This window comes from Lissotriton vulgaris, chromosome 6 (assembly GCF_964263255.1).
Source record: "Lissotriton vulgaris chromosome 6, aLisVul1.2, whole genome shotgun sequence".
NCBI classification, from domain to species: domain Eukaryota; kingdom Metazoa; phylum Chordata; class Amphibia; order Caudata; family Salamandridae; genus Lissotriton; species Lissotriton vulgaris.
The window spans coordinates 1,107,965,370-1,107,984,198 of record NC_141694.1 but is presented as its reverse complement, the minus strand read 5'-3'; the positions used below and the strand labels follow the sequence as shown (position 1 = coordinate 1,107,984,198).

The 18,829-nt window shown below is 50.8% G+C and overlaps 2 protein-coding genes across 4 annotated transcripts in view; one reads left to right on the top strand and one right to left on the bottom strand.

Moving 5' to 3' along the window:
• Positions 1-8,373, bottom strand: part of DHX57 (DExH-box helicase 57) — a 432,068-nt gene extending 423,695 nt beyond the window's left edge. Inside the window, exon 1 of one of the 2 annotated variants that reach the window (XM_086927178.1) lies at positions 8,292-8,373. The gene's annotated coding sequence lies outside the window, so the exon portion shown is untranslated. The remainder of the gene's footprint in view (positions 1-8,291) is intronic. The other variant, XM_086927177.1, reaches the window with a different exon arrangement.
• Positions 8,152-18,829, top strand: part of MORN2 (MORN repeat containing 2) — a 226,449-nt gene continuing 215,771 nt past the window's right edge. The window contains exon 1 of one of the 2 annotated variants that reach the window (XM_086927179.1): positions 8,152-8,373. In XM_086927179.1, the coding sequence (XP_086783305.1) occupies positions 8,307-8,373 (67 nt within the window). In that variant the 5' untranslated portion in view covers positions 8,152-8,306. Of the gene's footprint in view, positions 8,374-8,401; positions 8,482-18,829 lie in introns of those variants that run through there. The other variant, XM_086927180.1, reaches the window with a different exon arrangement.

The window sequence follows — 18,829 nt, the reverse complement described above, 5'->3', positions numbered from 1 at the left end:
ATATAATGTATCTCACCATGAAACAGCACCCCCTCATAGTGTCGTCCCTGCCGGGCCCGTGCCGCTAGCGGTTCGATCGCCAGTGCAAATAAAAGCGGAGATAGGGAACAGCCCTGTCGGGTACCTCTCTCCATCGGGCATGTCGCTGACACCGAACGCCCCGTCCGAACCCTGGCCGTAGCGGAGTTGTATAGCAGCTGCGTCCAGCGGATGAAATTATCCCCCAGTCCGAAACTGCGGAGCACGCGATACAAGTACGACCACTCCACACTATCGAACGCTTTTTCAATATCTACCGACAGCACCGCCGCACCTGGCGGACATCCTCCATCTATTCCCATGATCCGCACCAGTAGTCATCTGCACGTCGCTGTGTTCCGCGTGGGAATGAAGCCCGACTGGTCGGGGTGCACTAGTGTACGCATGTGATCCGACAACCGTGTGGCCAGAATTCTGCTCAGCACCTTATAATCCGCAGTAAGCATAGAAAACGGACGATAAGCTGTCCTTGCGGTGGGTGACCCGCCCTTCTTCAATAGCGGCACTATAATCGCCTCTCTGGCCGATGACGGCAACCTGCCCAGCTCCCGAGCCTCTCCGTACACCTGGTGTAGCTGTGGCGCAAGAAGATCGATATATGTGGCGTAAATTTCCACCGGCAAGCCGTCCGGCCCGGCGTGTTCTTCCTGGCCATGTGCTTAATTGCCGCTCTAATCTCCCCTAGTGAGATAACAGCACCCAACGCATCGTTCTGCTCCGACTCTAACCGTGGCAACTGAGCCCCCTCTAGGAAGGTATCCAAGCTATCCGGGGCCACCTTCTACCTGCTCTGATAGAGTGTCGTGTAATAATCCAGGAATGGTCGTTGATCTCTTTCTGTGATTAGACCAGGCCCCCCGCGGGTGTAGCCAGCGACACTATTGGATTACCCCTGGTGTGTAGGTTGGCCAGCCATGTTCCCACACTATCCCTTTATGCATGCGCCCGAACCATGTACTCTTTATAGTCGAGGCAACGGAGTCTCTCAACCTGGGTGGCCACCCGCTCCCTCGCTGCCAGCACTTCCTCCTGATTGCCCGCTGCGACATGACTATCTTTCTCCGCCTGACGCAGGCTGGTCTCCTCCCGCTCTATATCGCATAACAAGGTCCGACGTGCCCACACTGTGGACGAGAGACACACGCCCCGTATCACAACCTTGAAGGCATCCCACTCATGTGCCCTGGAGGACACCGTCCCCGAGTTCTCCTGAAAGTAGTGATCAATGCCCTCCCTGACCTCCGCGTTAAATACCAGGTCCTCCAGTGCCATCTGGTTCAGTCGCCATGTGGGAACCACCTGCCGTTGTCGGGACCAGAGGACCGTAATCAGGCAAGGATTATGATCCGAAATGGTTCTCGCCAGATATTCGCTATGACATGTGAGTTCCTGGGCCCCAAACGTGCAGAGAACAGTATCCAGGCGCACATGAAGGTCGTGTGGCGCAGAATAGAACGAATAATCCTTGTCTGTGGGATGGTGCGTCCGCCAGACATCTATGAGGCCCCACTTCTCCTGCCAACTCCGTCGCGCCGCCGCTACTCTGCGCACCGCTGATTGTGCCAACGGAGAGTGGGAACGATCTACCTCCACGTCCACCACCGAATTGAAGTCCCCCCCATAAACACTGTGCCCACAAACATGGACGCAAACCTCCCCGAGAGTCTCGAAAAGAACGCAGCCTGATCGGAATTTGGGACATAGACACTGCAAAGCGTAACATCTCGGCCATCCAGACGTCCTAACACAGCCACAAACCTTCCTTCTGAGTCTACCACCGTGATCAGGGGCTGAAAAGGGACCCAAGCGCGCACCCAGATCAAGGCCCCTCTAGCATAGGCGGAATAAGTGGTGTAAAAGAGTTGCCCCCTCCATCTCCGTTGCAGCGCCTGCCCTTCTACCTGATTGATGTGAGTTTCCTGTAAAAAGGCCACCTGGACCCCACTGCGGACCAAATATGCATGCACTTTATATCGCTTCCTCATTGAGTTGAATCCCCGCACATTCCAAGTAATGCATTTCAGTTCAAGTCTGGCTGCCATATAGAGGTATATATCCGGACCCAGCTCCGCACAGCCTAACAGGCACACTGACAAACCCCCTCAACCTGAAACAACCCCAACAAGCCCTCAACCCACCCTCCCCCAGAACAGGCGCCAAATAGTTGTTACCCATCCAAACCCAACCCCGGCTAACGGGGAAACTCTGGTAACCACCAGAGACTCACAAGTTATGTGAGGTAGAGGGGGTGACCCTACGTCAGTCGAGCCGGACAGCGACCAGCCCATCACACCGTGTCAGTCCGATCTCGTATGTGTTAACCTTCTCACCCCGGCAGCGTCTCACCCCATGCTCACCCCCCAGCCCTCCAGTGCCCCCCTCCCCCTTCTGCACAGGAAAAAGCGGTCCTCCCATCGCCCCGAAAAAAATGGTACCCAAATGGCACTCACTGGTTCAATGTCATAGACCAATTATGCCCCCTTACTGTACATCACGCTGCATCCATACAGGTCATTTATCCAGCAAGCCGTCGGCTGTCTGTGGGGTAACCTGAGGCAGATCTCCGGGGTCCCCCTCGGAACCCCCGTCAGGGCCCCCAGATCCCGCCTCATCTGAACCCTATCGAGAGCCCGAGTACACCAATGGGGTCTCCGTCGCCACTCCAGATATAACAGACACCGCTTGCAGGGCGGCCTGTCTTTCCACCTCGGTCTGCGACGCAGTCGGGGATCTTCTGTTCAGGGTGCGTTTCCGGTTGCGTCTACTCCTGCGCGGCTTAGGTTGCTCCTCCGCTGCTCTATCCCAATTGCCAGCGCCGTCCTTGCCCGCCCGGTAGTGTTCCAGCCACTGCCAGGCGTCCTCCGGAGTGTCACAGAAGGTCGCTATTCCATCCACCATCACTCTCAAACGTGCCGGAAACAGCAGGGAGTACTGCACTCCCTCATCACGAAGGGCCCTTTTGACTGCCAGGAAGGAAAAGCGGCTCCGTCGAACCTCCTGAGAGTAGTCGGGGAAGAGAGAAACCGAAGCATTGTCCACCATATACGGGCCAGCCACCCTTGCCTGTCGTAGAATAATATCCCGGTCTCTAAAATGTAGCAGGAGTGCAACCACGGGTCGAGGAGGGCGGCCCGGCGCCGGGGGCTTGGCCGGCACTCTGTGAGCTCTCTCCAATGTGTAAAAGTGTGTCAAGCCCTCAGGGACCACCACATCCCGCAGCCACTTCTCCAGATAGGAGACCATGTCACTCCCCTTGATTTTTTCAGGCAAGCCCACCACCCGAATGTTATTGCGCCTGTTGCGTCCTTCTGCGTCCTCAGCCCTCCTTTCCAGTTGGTGTACTCTACGCAACAGGTCATCCATCATAGCATCCGTCGCTTATTGGGCCGGCTCCTGTTTTTCCAACACCAACTCCGTGTTCTTGACCCGATCAGCAAGCTTGTTGTGATCCGCCCTCAGTAAAACCAGGCCCGTCAACACCTGTGCAATGTCATGGCGCAACGCGTCCCTCGTGTCCGTTATGGCCTTGAAGATCTGGTCCATCTGCTGTTGCAGCCCTGCGCTCGTGCCCCCGGTTGAGCCCTGTTCCTGAGTCTCCGGCAATTCTTCTGCTTGGTCGGCCGGCGCCGTTCCCGCAGCCTTCCGCGGCTCCCCCATGGTGCCTCCCTAGGCCTCGTCGTCTGCTCCGACCACGGATGCCCAATTCCTCTAGGCGCCTTTGGCTGATGTAAGGGCCGCGCTCCTCGCACCCAGTCACGGCTGCCTGGTCGGTCTACCAGAACCGAGGTCACACCAGCCTCCTGCGCAGAATGTCCTAGAGGCCAGCTCCCCTCTCAATTGCAACGCCTCAGTCTCCTCAGTCGCTCATCGATCTGGTTGGGGCACCTCCTGCCAGTCGCATCACCCTCCAACCAGGTCCGACCCAGGCGTGCGATGGCCACAGCTCCCTCGCGCCAAGGAAGCAAGCTGGCGTTCCGTCCCGTGGGGCCCCAGCACACACGGGATAATCCCACTGAAGGCCTCCGCACGCGAGGTAGGCCCACCGCGGACCCAGGCTGTCCCCCTCCGCAGTCAGAAGGATGCGAAGGCACGACACGGCATCCACTGTTGAGGGCCCCTGCGGTGAGCACCTCCCCTCGGCACCACCACTGAAGTTCTACCAGGTCCCCCCAAACTTCAGCCCGTCCTCACCGGTTACCCGGGCGGCCTCCGGCGGTGATCAGGATCCCCCCCGCCTGCGCTATAGCCAGTCTCCCGGCAAGGCGCCCTCTCCGGAATCCGAGCCCACAGCTCGGGAGCACTAGCCGCCAGGCACCAAAATGGCAGTCCACTAGCGTGGTTTCACCTGTTGCGTGGCGCGCTTCTCACCGCCTTGAGCACCTCAGCTGTCCGCCCAATCCAGGTTCTTCCCACGGGTCACCAGCCGTGCCGCTCCTTACAAGCCCGCGATAGGTTCCATTCCGCATGCTGGTCGGCGCCGCTCCCAGCCGCCGATCGCACCGCCGTCGGATCAGGAGCGTTGGGCCCATCCCAGGCCGCAGCACAGACCACCGGGCTCCACAGTTGAAGTCCTGCCAGCCTCCACTCCCGCTATCGCCGGGGAACCACGGGCGCAGCCTCACTCAGGGCGCCCGCCTGATGCGTGGGCAGGGCGCACTCCCCGTCCCAACGCCTCCTTCCCGTTGCACCCACCAGTCCGATCTCCTGTACGGCCTCTCTGTCACTCTAGGCTGGGGATTGGGAGGTTTCTGCAGGCCGCAGGCAAAATGGCCGGCCCCCCTGGGCTGGGTCCTGCCTTCCACCTCACTCGCTACCGCCGGGACCTCCCTGCCGCACCCAAACGCTGCTCGGATGCCCTTCAGTTGGGGCGCCACACAGGGCTGTGATGGCTGCCGGGGGAGTCGGAGATCCAGGATAATCGCAGAGATCGGTGCGGAGCTCAGGGCTCAGGCGTCCATACTTGGTGGCGCTCAAGCCACACCCCCCCTGTTTGTTTGGCTTCTTAAAATGAAAACAACAAATAGATGAAAAGAAGAGTGGCGTTGAGAGGCATTGCGTACATTGATTTTGTTTCAAGTTGTTTTAAACGTAAAGAAGAGCCTGCAAGGGATGCGCGTCACTAAACTAAAATGCCTAGGACGTTTCTTGACCATGTGCACCACAAGCAGAAAAGGGGCAAAATTTCACCAGTGCAAGGAAAGCGTCCTTAACCAATAGTAACCATGAAACCTTTCTATAGTCCTGTCCATTTATATCGTTTCACCCTTTATCTTATTATAAATAATATAATCGTATGCATTAATATCGAAGCATTGTGCCCCGCTATGTGTTGCATTCGCAATGTGTACATTAAACCAGGATCTAATGAATGTCAAAGAGGTCTGAAGCCAAAGCAGTCACCCACCGTTAAAACACATCCATCGACGCACCTCAATAAAGCAACTCAGGAGACCCTATGGCACAAACGGGCGGTGCGCCCCTCACGGATGCAGATCAGGGGGACCCTGTGGCACACACGGGCTGTGTGCGCCCCTCACTGAAGCAGCTCAGGTGGACCCCGCGTCACTGCACACGGGCGGTGCGTCCTCGTGGAAGCAACTCAGGGGGACCCCGTGGCACACACGGCAGTGCACTCTAGTGCGCCGACAGCGTTAAAACAACCAAAAAGCGGACATAAAATCTAAAGAGTACGCAAAACAAACTGCCCATATTCGAAGTGCCTCATTGAAAGAACAATGAGCACATTATACTGAAATAATACCAGTGCAGACACTAATAATAGTAAAGTTATAAATACTATTACTACTACTACTACTACTACTACTACTACTACTAATAATAATAATAATAAAATATCAAAACACCACCACAGCATAAACAAGCCCGGGAGTTGTGTGGGAGCGTGCGCTACAAGGCAAAACCAGCCCGGTCAGCGCTGACCGCCATCTGTTCCCAATTGCGATGATTGGAAACAGATGGCGCTACTACTTGCTCCCGAGCACCCTAGGCCACAGTAGACAGAACGCAGGACATGCACCCGCCTTGGGCCAATTGCGTGCTGTCTTTCTAAGAAAGATGGATGCAAAGGCCAATAGCGGGCGGGAAAAAAAAGCACACGCGGGAGCGTGTGTTTGAAGTTGAAAAACCCTTACTTAAAGTCTAGCTGAGCACTGCATGCGTGCTGGCTCAGGCGAGACCTAACAAAAAGCAAGTACTAGCTCCAATAGGGATCCCTGCGCCCCCTCCTTTCCAATTCCAGGCCCAGCTCGGTCCACGGCATATATGATTCAGATAGGCAGCAGCACCACCACCACTGTGATCCTGATGGTTTTTTTTCTGCCTCGCCGGCACAAACAAATAAAACTACATAGCTCGCGTGACCCAGAGTGGACACTGCTCGGTCCTCAAAGGTGGCGCCAGACCTACAGGGCAGCGCCGGCATGCAGGCAGGATGCGTGGTTTGCTATATTATCCAGCATGTGTGGGGCATTGGCGTCTTACCTCGGTTTGGCTGGCGTGGGCAGCCGAGTAAAGGGGTGCACTAAGCACTAACACTTTTAGCCAGCCTGACAGTCCAGACGACCTTAGCAAGATGACTGTACGTGATGAGCATCCACGACAGTCTGACCGAAAGGCTTTGCCGTCTGCCGTCACCTGCATTGCAGCCCACCTGACGAGCAAACCTACCAAAGAAATCGGGGTATACATGGCTCATGTGAAGCGCTATATCTGGCAGAAACACTCAACAGGCACATGTAGACTGGCACCCTAAATGTGTAACGCACTCTCACAGTCGCTCTAAGACTATACACTGAAGTTAACTCTAATCTCTGATGACATGTGCTTTAACAGACAGTACTGACAATTGGAATTTCAGCCAGTTAGTTTACATAAGGCTGAGGCAGGGCATGTTTTTTTCTAATTTATATTTCAGACAGTGTGACACTCAAACATGCCAGGGGTTATGTTATCTTGCTCCAGCCACACACACAGAAAATGATTGTATATAATAGCAATTTCTGATGAATGATGTGTGGGAATTTCCAGTTCCATGCAGCTTTAAAGCGCTCAGCTTGGGAAATGCACTCTCTTACGTTTTAAAACCTCAGTTGGTTGAAGCAATTGCTGCAGATGTTGTGTGCATAACCTGGGAAAACAGAATTAAGCCCTGGTTGGTGCAGTGGGGAATAATGACTTCTATATCATAGTGCTACGAGGTCTCACCCTGAAACTGAAAGCACTGTAAATATGTATGTCATTGTTTTAAAAATGTATTACACATAGTAGAAGAAAGGCTGCCGTGGACGGTCATCTTGGAAGGAGGCATTAGGCAAGTGATCTTCCGTTTTACGGGTTAGCTGCATTTTCAAGATATTTATAGAGCTTCAGAGTGCTTGAAAAGGTGTAATTTCTGATATTCATCTCCCATGCAGGTCATTGATTGGTTTTACTCGTGAGAAAGAGTCACACTAAAAGTGACACAAATGTTGCAGTATAATTGCACTCATAAGTACATTAAAACCATGGAAATGCCATATAAGCAATCTGAAAACTTGGCAGCATGCACGTACAACGCAACTGCTATCACATGCCTCGGCACTGGCGAGCCATCCTCCTGGGGGAATATTGTTCAAGGCCAGACAACTGTCACAGTGGTCAGCCAAGGAAACAGTCACGTTGAGGGCTGCTACACGTCCGGAAACATCTCCTCGGAGCCCATGATAGGCGAATATAGACTGCCACCTAGATACTTCCTGACACATTGGTCCCTGATACACACGTTCCAGGCCCTCAGGGGCACTGAGATGCAGGAAGCCTATGCCAGGATTTTCTAAATGTTATTTTTTTACAATGGGAGATCGTAAGATGGTCACATTGATGTACAAAACATTAGACAAAAAATTGACTAGCCCAAATGTTAACGCGGCGCAAATCAAACACACGTCATGGGGATAGTGCACAAAGAAGATTGATGGCATGTAAAGCGCCTCAATACAGATCGAGTTCGCGCTACATAAAAGTGCCCATAACTGCTTCCTCTTACGTAGGTTGCCGAGAACTGGGATTCATACGTCAGCGAATGGGAGGTGCTTTCTTCATTTGGATACAAACAAAGAGGAGAACTTTGCCGCCGAGGCTACATAACAGCCTGCCGCTGGGGCAGTCACACTTCCAGACTGCTTAGCTGTTGCCGTGCTGCCCACCTACGCTCTTCCCATTGCAAACTTCTACCACAAACTCCATGTGCTTACCTGCCACGGGCTCCCATGCCGGCAGAATCCGCCCTCTCCAGATTTAGCAACCTTGCCGGGGCGTCACGTTTTCCACTTCCGGGTAAGAGGCCGCTGTACGGTGACTATGGCAACGCCGTTGGCGTCCTACGTCGCAGGGAGTACTGAGGCTAGGGAAGGGAAAACGGACCGGCTTGAGCGATGGAGGAGGGTAAGATGTGTGTAGAGCAGCGCACAACTTGGCATAGTCCAGATGGGGCGCGGGCATGTAGTATAAGGGAGCAAAAATATCCAACCGAGAGCTTTACTGGCTGTGGCTCACAACCTGAAGTTCAATTACACTGGTTTAAGTGCTATGATTTGGGGTCATATTTTTTTCCCTTTCAGACATTAATTTTGCCGTGAAAATATTAATATCTTATCGCTTGGAATCTTTATTATGCGCTAAGAAGTAAAGAAGGTTATGTATGATTGCTGGTTTACGTTTTGCAATATTTAATATTTAAATTAACACCCTGCATGCTTATTATACACTACATGTGCTCAAAATACAAGTAATGTATTTTCGCCCGCCAAAAACTTCATTCAATCCAATGCAAATAGACGGGAAAGTATATTTCCTAGTTTTTCTTCAAATCTCCCCCTCCCCCCTTGCTCCCTAATATTAGCTTTTATGTATTCCGGGCAGCTCCTTTGTGTTCTCCATCACTGTTTGGTTTGGTGAAATTAGATCATGGGCACTGGCAAACATTTCTACAGGGGCCAAAAAGTACGGTCTGTGGCATAACCAAGGGAAGCATTGATGTAAACAGGTTGGGGGCCTGTCTTTTGTCCTATTGTCTAGATGCAGTTATATTTCATAATTGCTTCCTTCTGGCAAAGGGAATCTGTCTTGTATTGTCCATGGTAGGGCACCCTTGCAATATTGCCTCCCAGGCATTGGTGCTGGAACAATTTTCAGAATGGGGTGCTGTTGTAAATGTTACATCACTAAACTCATAGATATTCTGAAAAATCCAAGTGTCACTCGACAAGCATGTTTAGCAAATGCGATACGCCCCTTCGTGGTAACAGTGTAGTTTGTAGCTGGTGGGGCAATTTGGAGCACATTGTTGCAAATGTGTTACTAAAGCATGGTGTGGTAGCGCAGTGTCATTTAGAGACCGCACATTCACCATTGTACTGGCTACTAAATCTGTACAGACATACAATTTTACTGATAAAACTACTTAGCGCTCACAGGATAATGGTTGGAAATTGGGGTTCAGAGAATATTTGTCATTTGCTCATCACCAAGTAGAGAATCTTGATTTGTTTTGATCCTATCACACTTCAGAATTACAAAGAAGCACCTCATATGTGCTTTCCTAAATGTTGATATATTTTGAAGTAGATGTAGAGTTAATTTATAGGGATTTAAAATGTCTTTCACACGAGAAAGATTGTCATATAGTTTATTTTAGAGAATATTCTCACACAGCAATTTCCATGTTTAAAGAATAAGCAGCAATTTGTCAGAATACATAGCCTGACATTTGATCTCTGTCTTTAAATGCACAGCTAATGTGACACGATAAAAACAAAATGCAAAGGCATCTTTATTGCTCATTCACCTTCAAAACTCCATTGCAGGGTTTTTGGGGATGCTGCAGCACCCCTCGAAACCCTTCATTCCAGCGCCTATGGTCCCTGGCCTGGGCACAGTCTTTATTCCTCAAACCCAATTTTATCTTTACTTTCAGAATCACCCTTTTTATATTCTGCCCACTTAATCAGTTCCTTGCTCTATCTCCAATGTTCAAATCCGGCTGGGGTTTTCCAGCACATGGCGAGAGGACGGTGAGCCAGTATTAGTGGCAGGTCTATGAATCTATATGTGATGGTATTTAACCTAGCAGACAAGTTGCTGGTGCGTAAATAATATTTCTCTTGGGGGTACATACTTACATTGCACCACTGTTTCCCAATATTTTGTAAACTAAGGGCAACCCCACACTATATAATTAAAATCAACCCTCTCTATGTTATATTGGAGGCATGCTGCATGTGCATCTGGGAACATTAAATGGAGTCTTTTAGGGGTGATATAGACTATGTAGAGAATAATACTGATTGGTTTAAATTTAGAATTCCTAGATGTATTAGAAGTGTTTTTTTAGGTTTCCCCTGCACAGTGCTTGAGAAATCTATTGTTTTTAATATAAACTTAAAAGGGACTTACATCCCACCTCCTCTCTTTCCTGGCTTTTCATTGGTTCCTGTGTGTGCCACTTACCTTTCTTCCATTTCTATTGGCTGTAGCATAAATTACCTCCATCTACTAATGCTTGTCCCTCGTCTGCTTTCTCATATCAGTTTCCCACCGACAAAATACTATTAAAATCTGCTTTGGTGGAACTATATTTTCATAAAGTTTTGCCTTTTACTATTGCAGCATATTTATATAACAATTTATCACCCGGAGAGATTAAGTGATTGCATAGAATCGCAGGATGTTGCGCGGCGCAGCCGAACCTGAAACCAGGATCCCAAGCTCTCGATTCAGCAGCTATGGCCGCTGCACCACATCCTTTCCATTCCTGTGTTGTCTGTGTGGGAGCTCTTTCCTACTGCGGGACGATGATTGATGAAAACAGCTCTTTATTAATTACATAGGCGAAACCAATGCAATTCCAATGCTTGTTTAAAATAGTGCTCCAATCTCCCTCAGTCAGTTGTATTCCCATGTCTCCATCCCATTAATACCGCAATCCAGTCAGATTGTCCTTAGTCTGCGCCAGCAGAGGTTTATATACTAGGGCAATCGCTCAGTGCTTGCAATAATATATATTTGCCATTAATATACGCTATGTCCTTCAAGCAGCCATGCAATGGGGACTCTGAGGTAGCCCACCTCCATCCAGTCCATATTTTAGCATTCAATGCTCAATATAAAAGAAAGTCTTGAGTTAGGATCTCATATTTGCAAACTCTATAATGGTTTAATTTACCTTAAGTGCAGAAGGGTGCAGATTGCGTTCCTACAGGAGACTCACCTTAAGGGCCCTGAAAGCTTAACTTTGCGTAGGCGATGGAGGGGCCAGGTATATGGTACCACTTACTCAGTCTTTGCATGGAGAGCACTAGTTTGGATCAGGCCCGGGTGACCTTCCAGTTACACCGAGCAATAGCAGACCCCCACTGTCGGTATGTATTAGTCCTGGGATGGTGAGATGGTAGAGATCTTTCCTTAGTGAATATTTATGCTCCAAATGTTAGCCAACCTGCCTTTCTGACTGGCTTGACCCATCTATTACTGCTAATGACCTCTTATCTGAGAATAGCTTAGGGGTGCAACTTTAATTGTGTTGTCGATCTAGGCTTAGCTAGATCTCACCCCAATAGCGTCCAGTGCATAAGTTGGCAGAGGCTGCCCGCCCCTGGGCTGCAAGTAGGACCTCATTGATTGCTGGAGAGCCCGGAACCCAGAAGCTCAAGAATACTCTTACCGATGAGGCTTACACTCTTTGGAAGGGAGGCTTGACAGAGTCTATTGTTGTGGGGCATCATATGGTAAGGTAGTTTCCACAGAATACCTAGCAAGGACGTATTCCAGCCACCCTCCCATACTGTGTTCTTTGACATGGTCGCCACACAGGCTGAGGGTCCCCACCTGGCGCTTAAATCCTACAATGTCTGAAGATCAGGCCTTCCGGGCCTCCCTGGGTGACTGGGTTCCTAGCTATTGGCGTAATAATGCGGATTTGTCATCCTCGCCGGGATTGGAATGAGAGGCACAAAGGTGGTGGTTCAGGGGTTCTGTATCTCTAACAAGATTGGGGCACGAGCTCAGATGCACTCTGACATACAGCAGCACGAGGCAGTTGTTAATGGTCTGCCCCAGGACTTAGAGGTGACTCCAGAGGGTAGGGAGCGCATCCTAGATGAATGGGAGAAACTACTTGCCCTTGTAGACTGACTATGGCACTTTAATTATAAAGCCTATATGACTAGGGCCCATGCCGAGTCAAAAGTCAGGCAAAATGTTCGCCTGGCTTTTGCAGAGCGAGGCGAGAGGGCATACCATACTCCAGGTGAGGGATGCATTGAGATGTGATGTCTTTACACTGGAGGGGATTAATTTCGTTCTCTGTTAAAACTGGGGCCAGTAAAGTTAATATGCTTAACTACATCATTTACTCCTCACCAGTGTCCTTGAACCCGAGGGTGGCGGCACAATTGGGAATGCACATCACAGAGCATGAGGTCCGGGGCATGATCAAAGAGATGGAGAGGGGTAAGGTCCCTGGGCTACATTGCCTCCCTAATGAATTTTATGTGATGTATGCCTCAGAGCTGAATCCTAGATTGGTGACCCTATTTAATGACTCCCAGGTACGGGGGTGCTCCCTCCTTTATTGCATGAGACCACAATCATATCCTTGCCTAAGAAAGACAAAAACCCACTTCTCTTGGAATCGTATTGCCCCCTTGCGATGTTTCCCGCCGACTATTATATAGCGAGTAAGATACAAACCAGTTAGTACCACATATGGGCTCTCTTGTCCATCCTGACCAAACCATCTTTATCCCTACTTGTAGCACCGTGCCAAACATCCATCAGTTGCGTCTCTCCCTAGATCAGCGGGAGTGTCTCTCACCAAACTCTCCAGGTATGTCCATAGATATCAGGATAGCATTTGACTCGCTCTAGCTGGAGTACTTATATGTCACCTTGCTTGGCATGGGTTGTGGATTGCCTTTCGTTAAGTGGATGAGACTCCTATACACATGCCCGCTGGCTCAGATTCATACCGGCTCTGTGATCTTGGAGGTATGTGTAGTGGAGCTGGACACTAGACAGGGATTCCCGTTATCACCACTATTATTTGCCCTGGCACCGTTTGCTCAGATGTATGTAAATGTATGTAAATGTATAGGCATTTATATAGCGCACTACTTACCCGTAGGGTCCCAAGGCGCTTCGACCGCTGCGAAACCCTTCCTGGCTTCACTGAGAGATGGTCCCTTAATGGGTATCTCCAGGGTGAGACCAGGCATCCCCGGCGGTCTGGTGGGGCCGTTAGTGAAGATGAGGCAAGCTAATGCCCAGAGTTGCCGAGTGTGATCGCTGATCAGAGTGGGCACCGAGGCGAGAGAATTATCGAGTCCGCTGACCCTGGTCCAGAAACCTGCCGCGCCGGGAATCGAACCCTGGTCCCGGGCCGTCCTCTGCTCTCGGGTCTGCCGCCTCTAACCAGTGAGCCACACTACTTCACAGATGATACAGCAGGGGTCCACTATTGGGGCATATCTCTTTCTACCGATTGCTTCTGTCTTTAATTATACACTAATGACATGCTTGTATACATGAGAGGCGAAGACTGGTATCTTGGAAGAGCAGTGACTGCACTGACAGATTTTGGCCACTTTTCAATGTTAGAGGTAAACTGGAGTAAATCCTGTGTTTACTCTCAAAAGAGAAGATAATGAAGGGAGCAGGCCTATACTGACTGCCCCGGCCCTACGGTGGCAGCAGACGACCTTTAGTTATTTTCAATGTTTGGTTTCATTTCGCAGTAGAAGGTTCCTGCTCCAGTCAGGGCTGGACTGGGAACCCAAAGCAGCGCTCGCAAATTTTATCAGACCAGCCACCTTACGGTGCATAGTGAGTGCAGTGAGCGAGCTTGACCACTACAAAAGGAAGCTTTGGGGGTTCCGCCCCCAAAAAAATCATGGGAAAAAATGAGGCATTCAACAACACATTTGTCATTATATATTCAACTATATTAGTTTATAAAGCATAGTAAAGATGACCTTACTGTGCACCAGGTACAACAATCTTTGTTGGGGGCGTCATCCTCCCTCCAACTATACCGATCTCCTCCCTCCCCCTACAGTGCAGACCCCACACCAACTTTCCAGCACATCATTTACTGAGCAGTCCTAGCCATGCAGTGAACAGGGCCATACAGGATACCACACAATACCATTCAAATTTAGTTTCTTTAGAGATGTATTTTTCTGAACCATCAATTCAGACACCTCCCTCCCTCTCCACAAGTAAAAGTGTATTGAATTGTGTCTACACCCTTTAGCGCTAGCCAGCATGGAAAGTAGTATTCTGTGTTTACCTCTCTTCTTTCCAACCCATCCCTGTAGACCCTTCACGAGCAAGCGCCCAGCACACATAGATACAATGACCAGCAGAGGGTACGAGCATCCGCCGGCATTCCCGGGAGTGAGAGGAGTGTTGTTTCAGATAAGGGGCGCATCTTGCTCATGTAACAAAAGACAGTAATTAAACAAAAAATAAAACCCATTTACACAAATGTGTACAAAAGCTGCTGCTGGATAGTGCAGGAAGAGGGGAGGTCAAAAACAAAAGTACAATGTTAAAATATTGAGAGGTGGGCTCAAAGATGACAACAGAGGGCTAGAGGCGCACGACCTTGCCACGGGGCTTGCCCACACACACAAAATGCTCACCTTTTTTGGGTCGCAAGCTGCATGCTCCCTCACAAGTTCGAGGAGGGGCTCCAGTGACTTGCTCAGATCAGGCCCCTCCCTCCCTCACCTGCCACAAGCCATTAACACCCTTGGTGCAGCCATTCGTATGCAGAAGTTCTTCCACAAAACAGTCCGTTCAGAGAGTAGCCGCTCCTCACCTGAGCTGTCGAAGGCAGGGCCCGGATAGGTAAGGCCCATGACTCGGACTGGAGGAAAGCGGGGGTTCGGCTGTGAAAGAATCCACTGCTGCACCTGGTCTGTGGAAGGTTGAAGTGGCCCCCGCCCATCAGGTGCGATCCCTTTTATTATAATGCGGCGCCTCTGCCACTCATGTAAAATTAATACATTTGCACTGTCCCCTTTCACGAGCGGTGCTGTTGGTTCAAACCCGAAACATAAATGACGCACCTCCAAAAAAGCCAGTGCGTCGATAGCCCAAAACAGCCCACTCTTCGAACAATACCAGCCCACAGATCTTTGGGCATTCAAGGGGCTGGTGGGAGAAGGCTTGGGTAGGCGCTCAAAGCAGCCGACCCCCTGGGAATGTGTCATGGACCCTTGGGGGTCTGCGAACCACAGGTCGCCGCAACGAACACTCATGAAATTGCCATACACCTCTGGGCTGCCATTGCTTATTACCCAACGCTTGGGGCAGATGGTGGGTTGGTTGGAACTTCATCGCTGTGTAGGACTAGGGATCACATTCTTGGGCGATTTATTTGCGGGGGTGAGTTCTGTCCCTTTACAGAATTGCAGGAGACATATGACCTGCCAGTGGGACATTTCTTACTTCACGGATCTCGAGACGGGTGAGTGGTAGGGTCACAGTATCGCAGAACTGCCAAAGCACGAGTGCCTTTGTTATATTTTCTAATAACAGGCCAGATGAAGGCAGTTCCCTTGCTCTACAGAGCACTGTTGAAGGGAGCACAACTGAATCTGACATACTTGAGACAGCACCAGGAGGAGGACTTGGGGACGCCACTGACTGACAAAGCTTGGATGAGGGTGTTGGAACTCACCCCAAAGTGTCCAGGAATGCCCAGTTCAAGCTCATTCAATTCTATTACCTCCATAGGGCATACCTCACTCCTTGACGCCTCCATGCTATGTTCCCAAGTGCACGATCGATGTGTTCTTGTTTTCTAGCGAAGGATACCTGCTTTTTCACATGGTCCGATCTTGCCCGTCGTTGGCTTCATATTGGTCCACCGTGCTCTGGGTTGCTTGGCATGCCACTGAGCTGAACTTTGAGCTAAATCCACAACTGTGTTTACTGGGCCTGCATGTCCATAGCGTAGCCCATACGGTGACAGACAGATTCATAGATTTGGTTCTCATTCTTGCTCGCAGACAACTGACCATGAGTCGGAAATTGGCCTGAGGTCCTGACGCGTATAGGTGGTGATTGAAGTTGATGAAATGGGCAGACAGTGAGAGGGAGGTGATACGGAAGGAAGAGAGTAGAGGGGTACGCAGGATCCCGATCTTTCCTGAGTAGGATGCTGCATTGGTGCCTTGTCCCAGACTGTGCCTAGATGGGCCGATTGTAGAGCAGGAACCGCTGTCTGGGACCTCTACTCCTTCCTTCCACTGACTTACAGGATACGACTCCGACCCTACGGACCAGCCCTTAAACTGTTTGGAGTGTGAAAGTATGGTAGACTGTGGGCACCCGGCCAAGGTTGAATGAATAGACAGATACCTGTGGTGATGTGGACAGGCGTGGGGCCATACAATCACTCTTTCCTATAAATGAGCCCTGGGTACATTGGCTCATTTGCTGTACCCCACCTGATGCACAATTGCTTGCCAAATGTTATACTAGGTGGCACACTACCCTGATACATAGCACTGTTCCTGGTTCTTCTGCTGGCTTTTTGAACCCTTTGTTGGTTTGTGACGGTTTGATTAAATGCAAATAATAGATAAACATAAAAGAAAACTATACGGAGTGAGGGTGAGAATACTTGCATGGCTCCCCATCTATAAGTGTTAGTTTAAATACATTGCAATCTGTTAAAAATATTTACTTCCCAGCTCAATTGTTTTTCAGTATTTGGCTAATATGTTGCATTGAAGATCCAATTGTGTGGAATAAGTCTTGCATTGCAAAGTGTCAATTTACTTTAAAGTCTTGCTTCAAGGAATGAACTGTTTGTTAAATCTTTGCTCTCGCTTCTTGTGAGCTCTGGTTAGTCTCTCCTGTTCACTTGTTTCAATATGAATCTAATTCAGGTGTACTCAAAGTACCGCCCAGGGTCCGCTCGCGGCCCTCCTGACCTTTACATGCAGCCACCTAGTGAACAGCAGCACTTAGCTGCTCTTTCCTTGACTTAGCACTAACATTCAGAAGGATGCCCTGCCGAGGACGACATTGACAACTTGGTACAGCATCAACAGAAATGTTTGTAGAAAGGTCCACATTCATCTCTAAAATTTCCCACATCTCCTGTAAGCATAGTATGTTTTAAGAATGAAAGAACAAGATAGATTATCTTCAAGCAGAGGGGGGCGCTAGGTGGCGCACTAGCAAAATGGCCGCACTAGTGTGAGGCTCCTGCAGCCCGGAGATATTATCCTTTCTTTTATCCTGCTTTTTGCCCCATCTGCAGCTTGAAATTGACCTGTGTGGTGGAGCAGCACTTCAGACGACCCCGTAAAAAATGTTTTGTCCTTGGGTGCTACCATTCTCCAGTGCTGCCGTGCGGAAGATTTGCCCGAGGAGCAGTGTGGACCTGGAGGCGTTGCTGGCGCGGACTGGAGCACTATGAGAGGCCGTGGCAGAGTGACGTCCAACTGGGCCCAGAGAGACTGCGCGGGAAGGATAGGCGGTGAGACAGCCTCCGTCGGCGTATGCCGGTTTTGTGTCTGCCCGAGGCTCAGGGACGGCGGCCCTTGAGACACGCCATCAGGAGGTGACTGGGACATTTGCAGGCAGGTGGGGGCAGGCGACAGAGCCCTGGGAGGCCTGAAGGAGCTGCCGAGCAGCGGCGGCGAATGGTTGTGAGCCGTGCAGCTGATTGCGAAAGGGGCTGGAGCTGCAAGTCGCGCAGAGAGCTCGGGGGTGATAACGGACTACTGGGGCTGCGGGGGCTCTGAGCGTGCTTGGCAGTGGCGTCAGATGTACCGGCGCCCATAGTTGCACCCTCCCCTCCCCCACTCCCCACTCTAACAGAGCTGCACGACAGAATTTGAGGCCCCCGGTGGAGAGCTACTGGCGCCAGTGAGCTTCACTGGGAAGGTGGAAGTACCAGGGCCCATTGCTACAACACCACCCCCTCCTAGATAGACTGCTGATTGATCACTGAAGCCACTAAGGGGAGCTGTTAAAGCTGGCAAGCCAGGTGAAGGAGACTGGAGGCCCTCTGCATTGAATAGCTGAGCCGAACTGACCCCCCCAGATTGGACGCCATTCCAGGTCAATGCGGGCGCCGGCGCCATTATAGCAGAGGCGGGCCGTGCAGGGCACAGGTTGGCCCGGAGGGATCCTCAGACCCCCCCCCCCCGCTGACAGTGAGGCACCACGCAAGGAGAGGGCGCCCAAGAGCTATTGCTCCCCTCAGATTCCTAAAGGCAGCGCAAAGGTGAAGCCTAGCAATAGGGTTGAGAAGGTTGCAGAAATCACTGCCGGGGGATATCACTCTACGATTGTGGCGCACGGGCCGGCTGAGAGAAGTACGAGGAGATTGACGTGCTGGGCACTTGGTTAATTGAAAAGTGTCACTTGGCTAGGATAGCGCTTGTGGGGCAACGTGGGCGAGGCCCTATCTAAACAGTAACTGTACAAGCGCCTCTGTTAGGGTACCAGACTATAGGAAGGAGGGCTGACCAAGTCCGCTGAGTGCTGCGGTGGGTGAGTACAGGGCTTGGCTTGGCGGTACCAACCGCCATTGTATCAATATGGGAAAATCAGACACAAGACAGCCGAAATTGAACTTCGAAGCGAAAAGAAATACACGCGGCGTACAAGAAGATCGCAGCCTAGAAGCGGGTGGAGGCGCTCAGGATGAGACCTCACCTCAGACTAGCGACGTGCAGAGCATACTGCAAGAAGTCCTGCAGGGCTT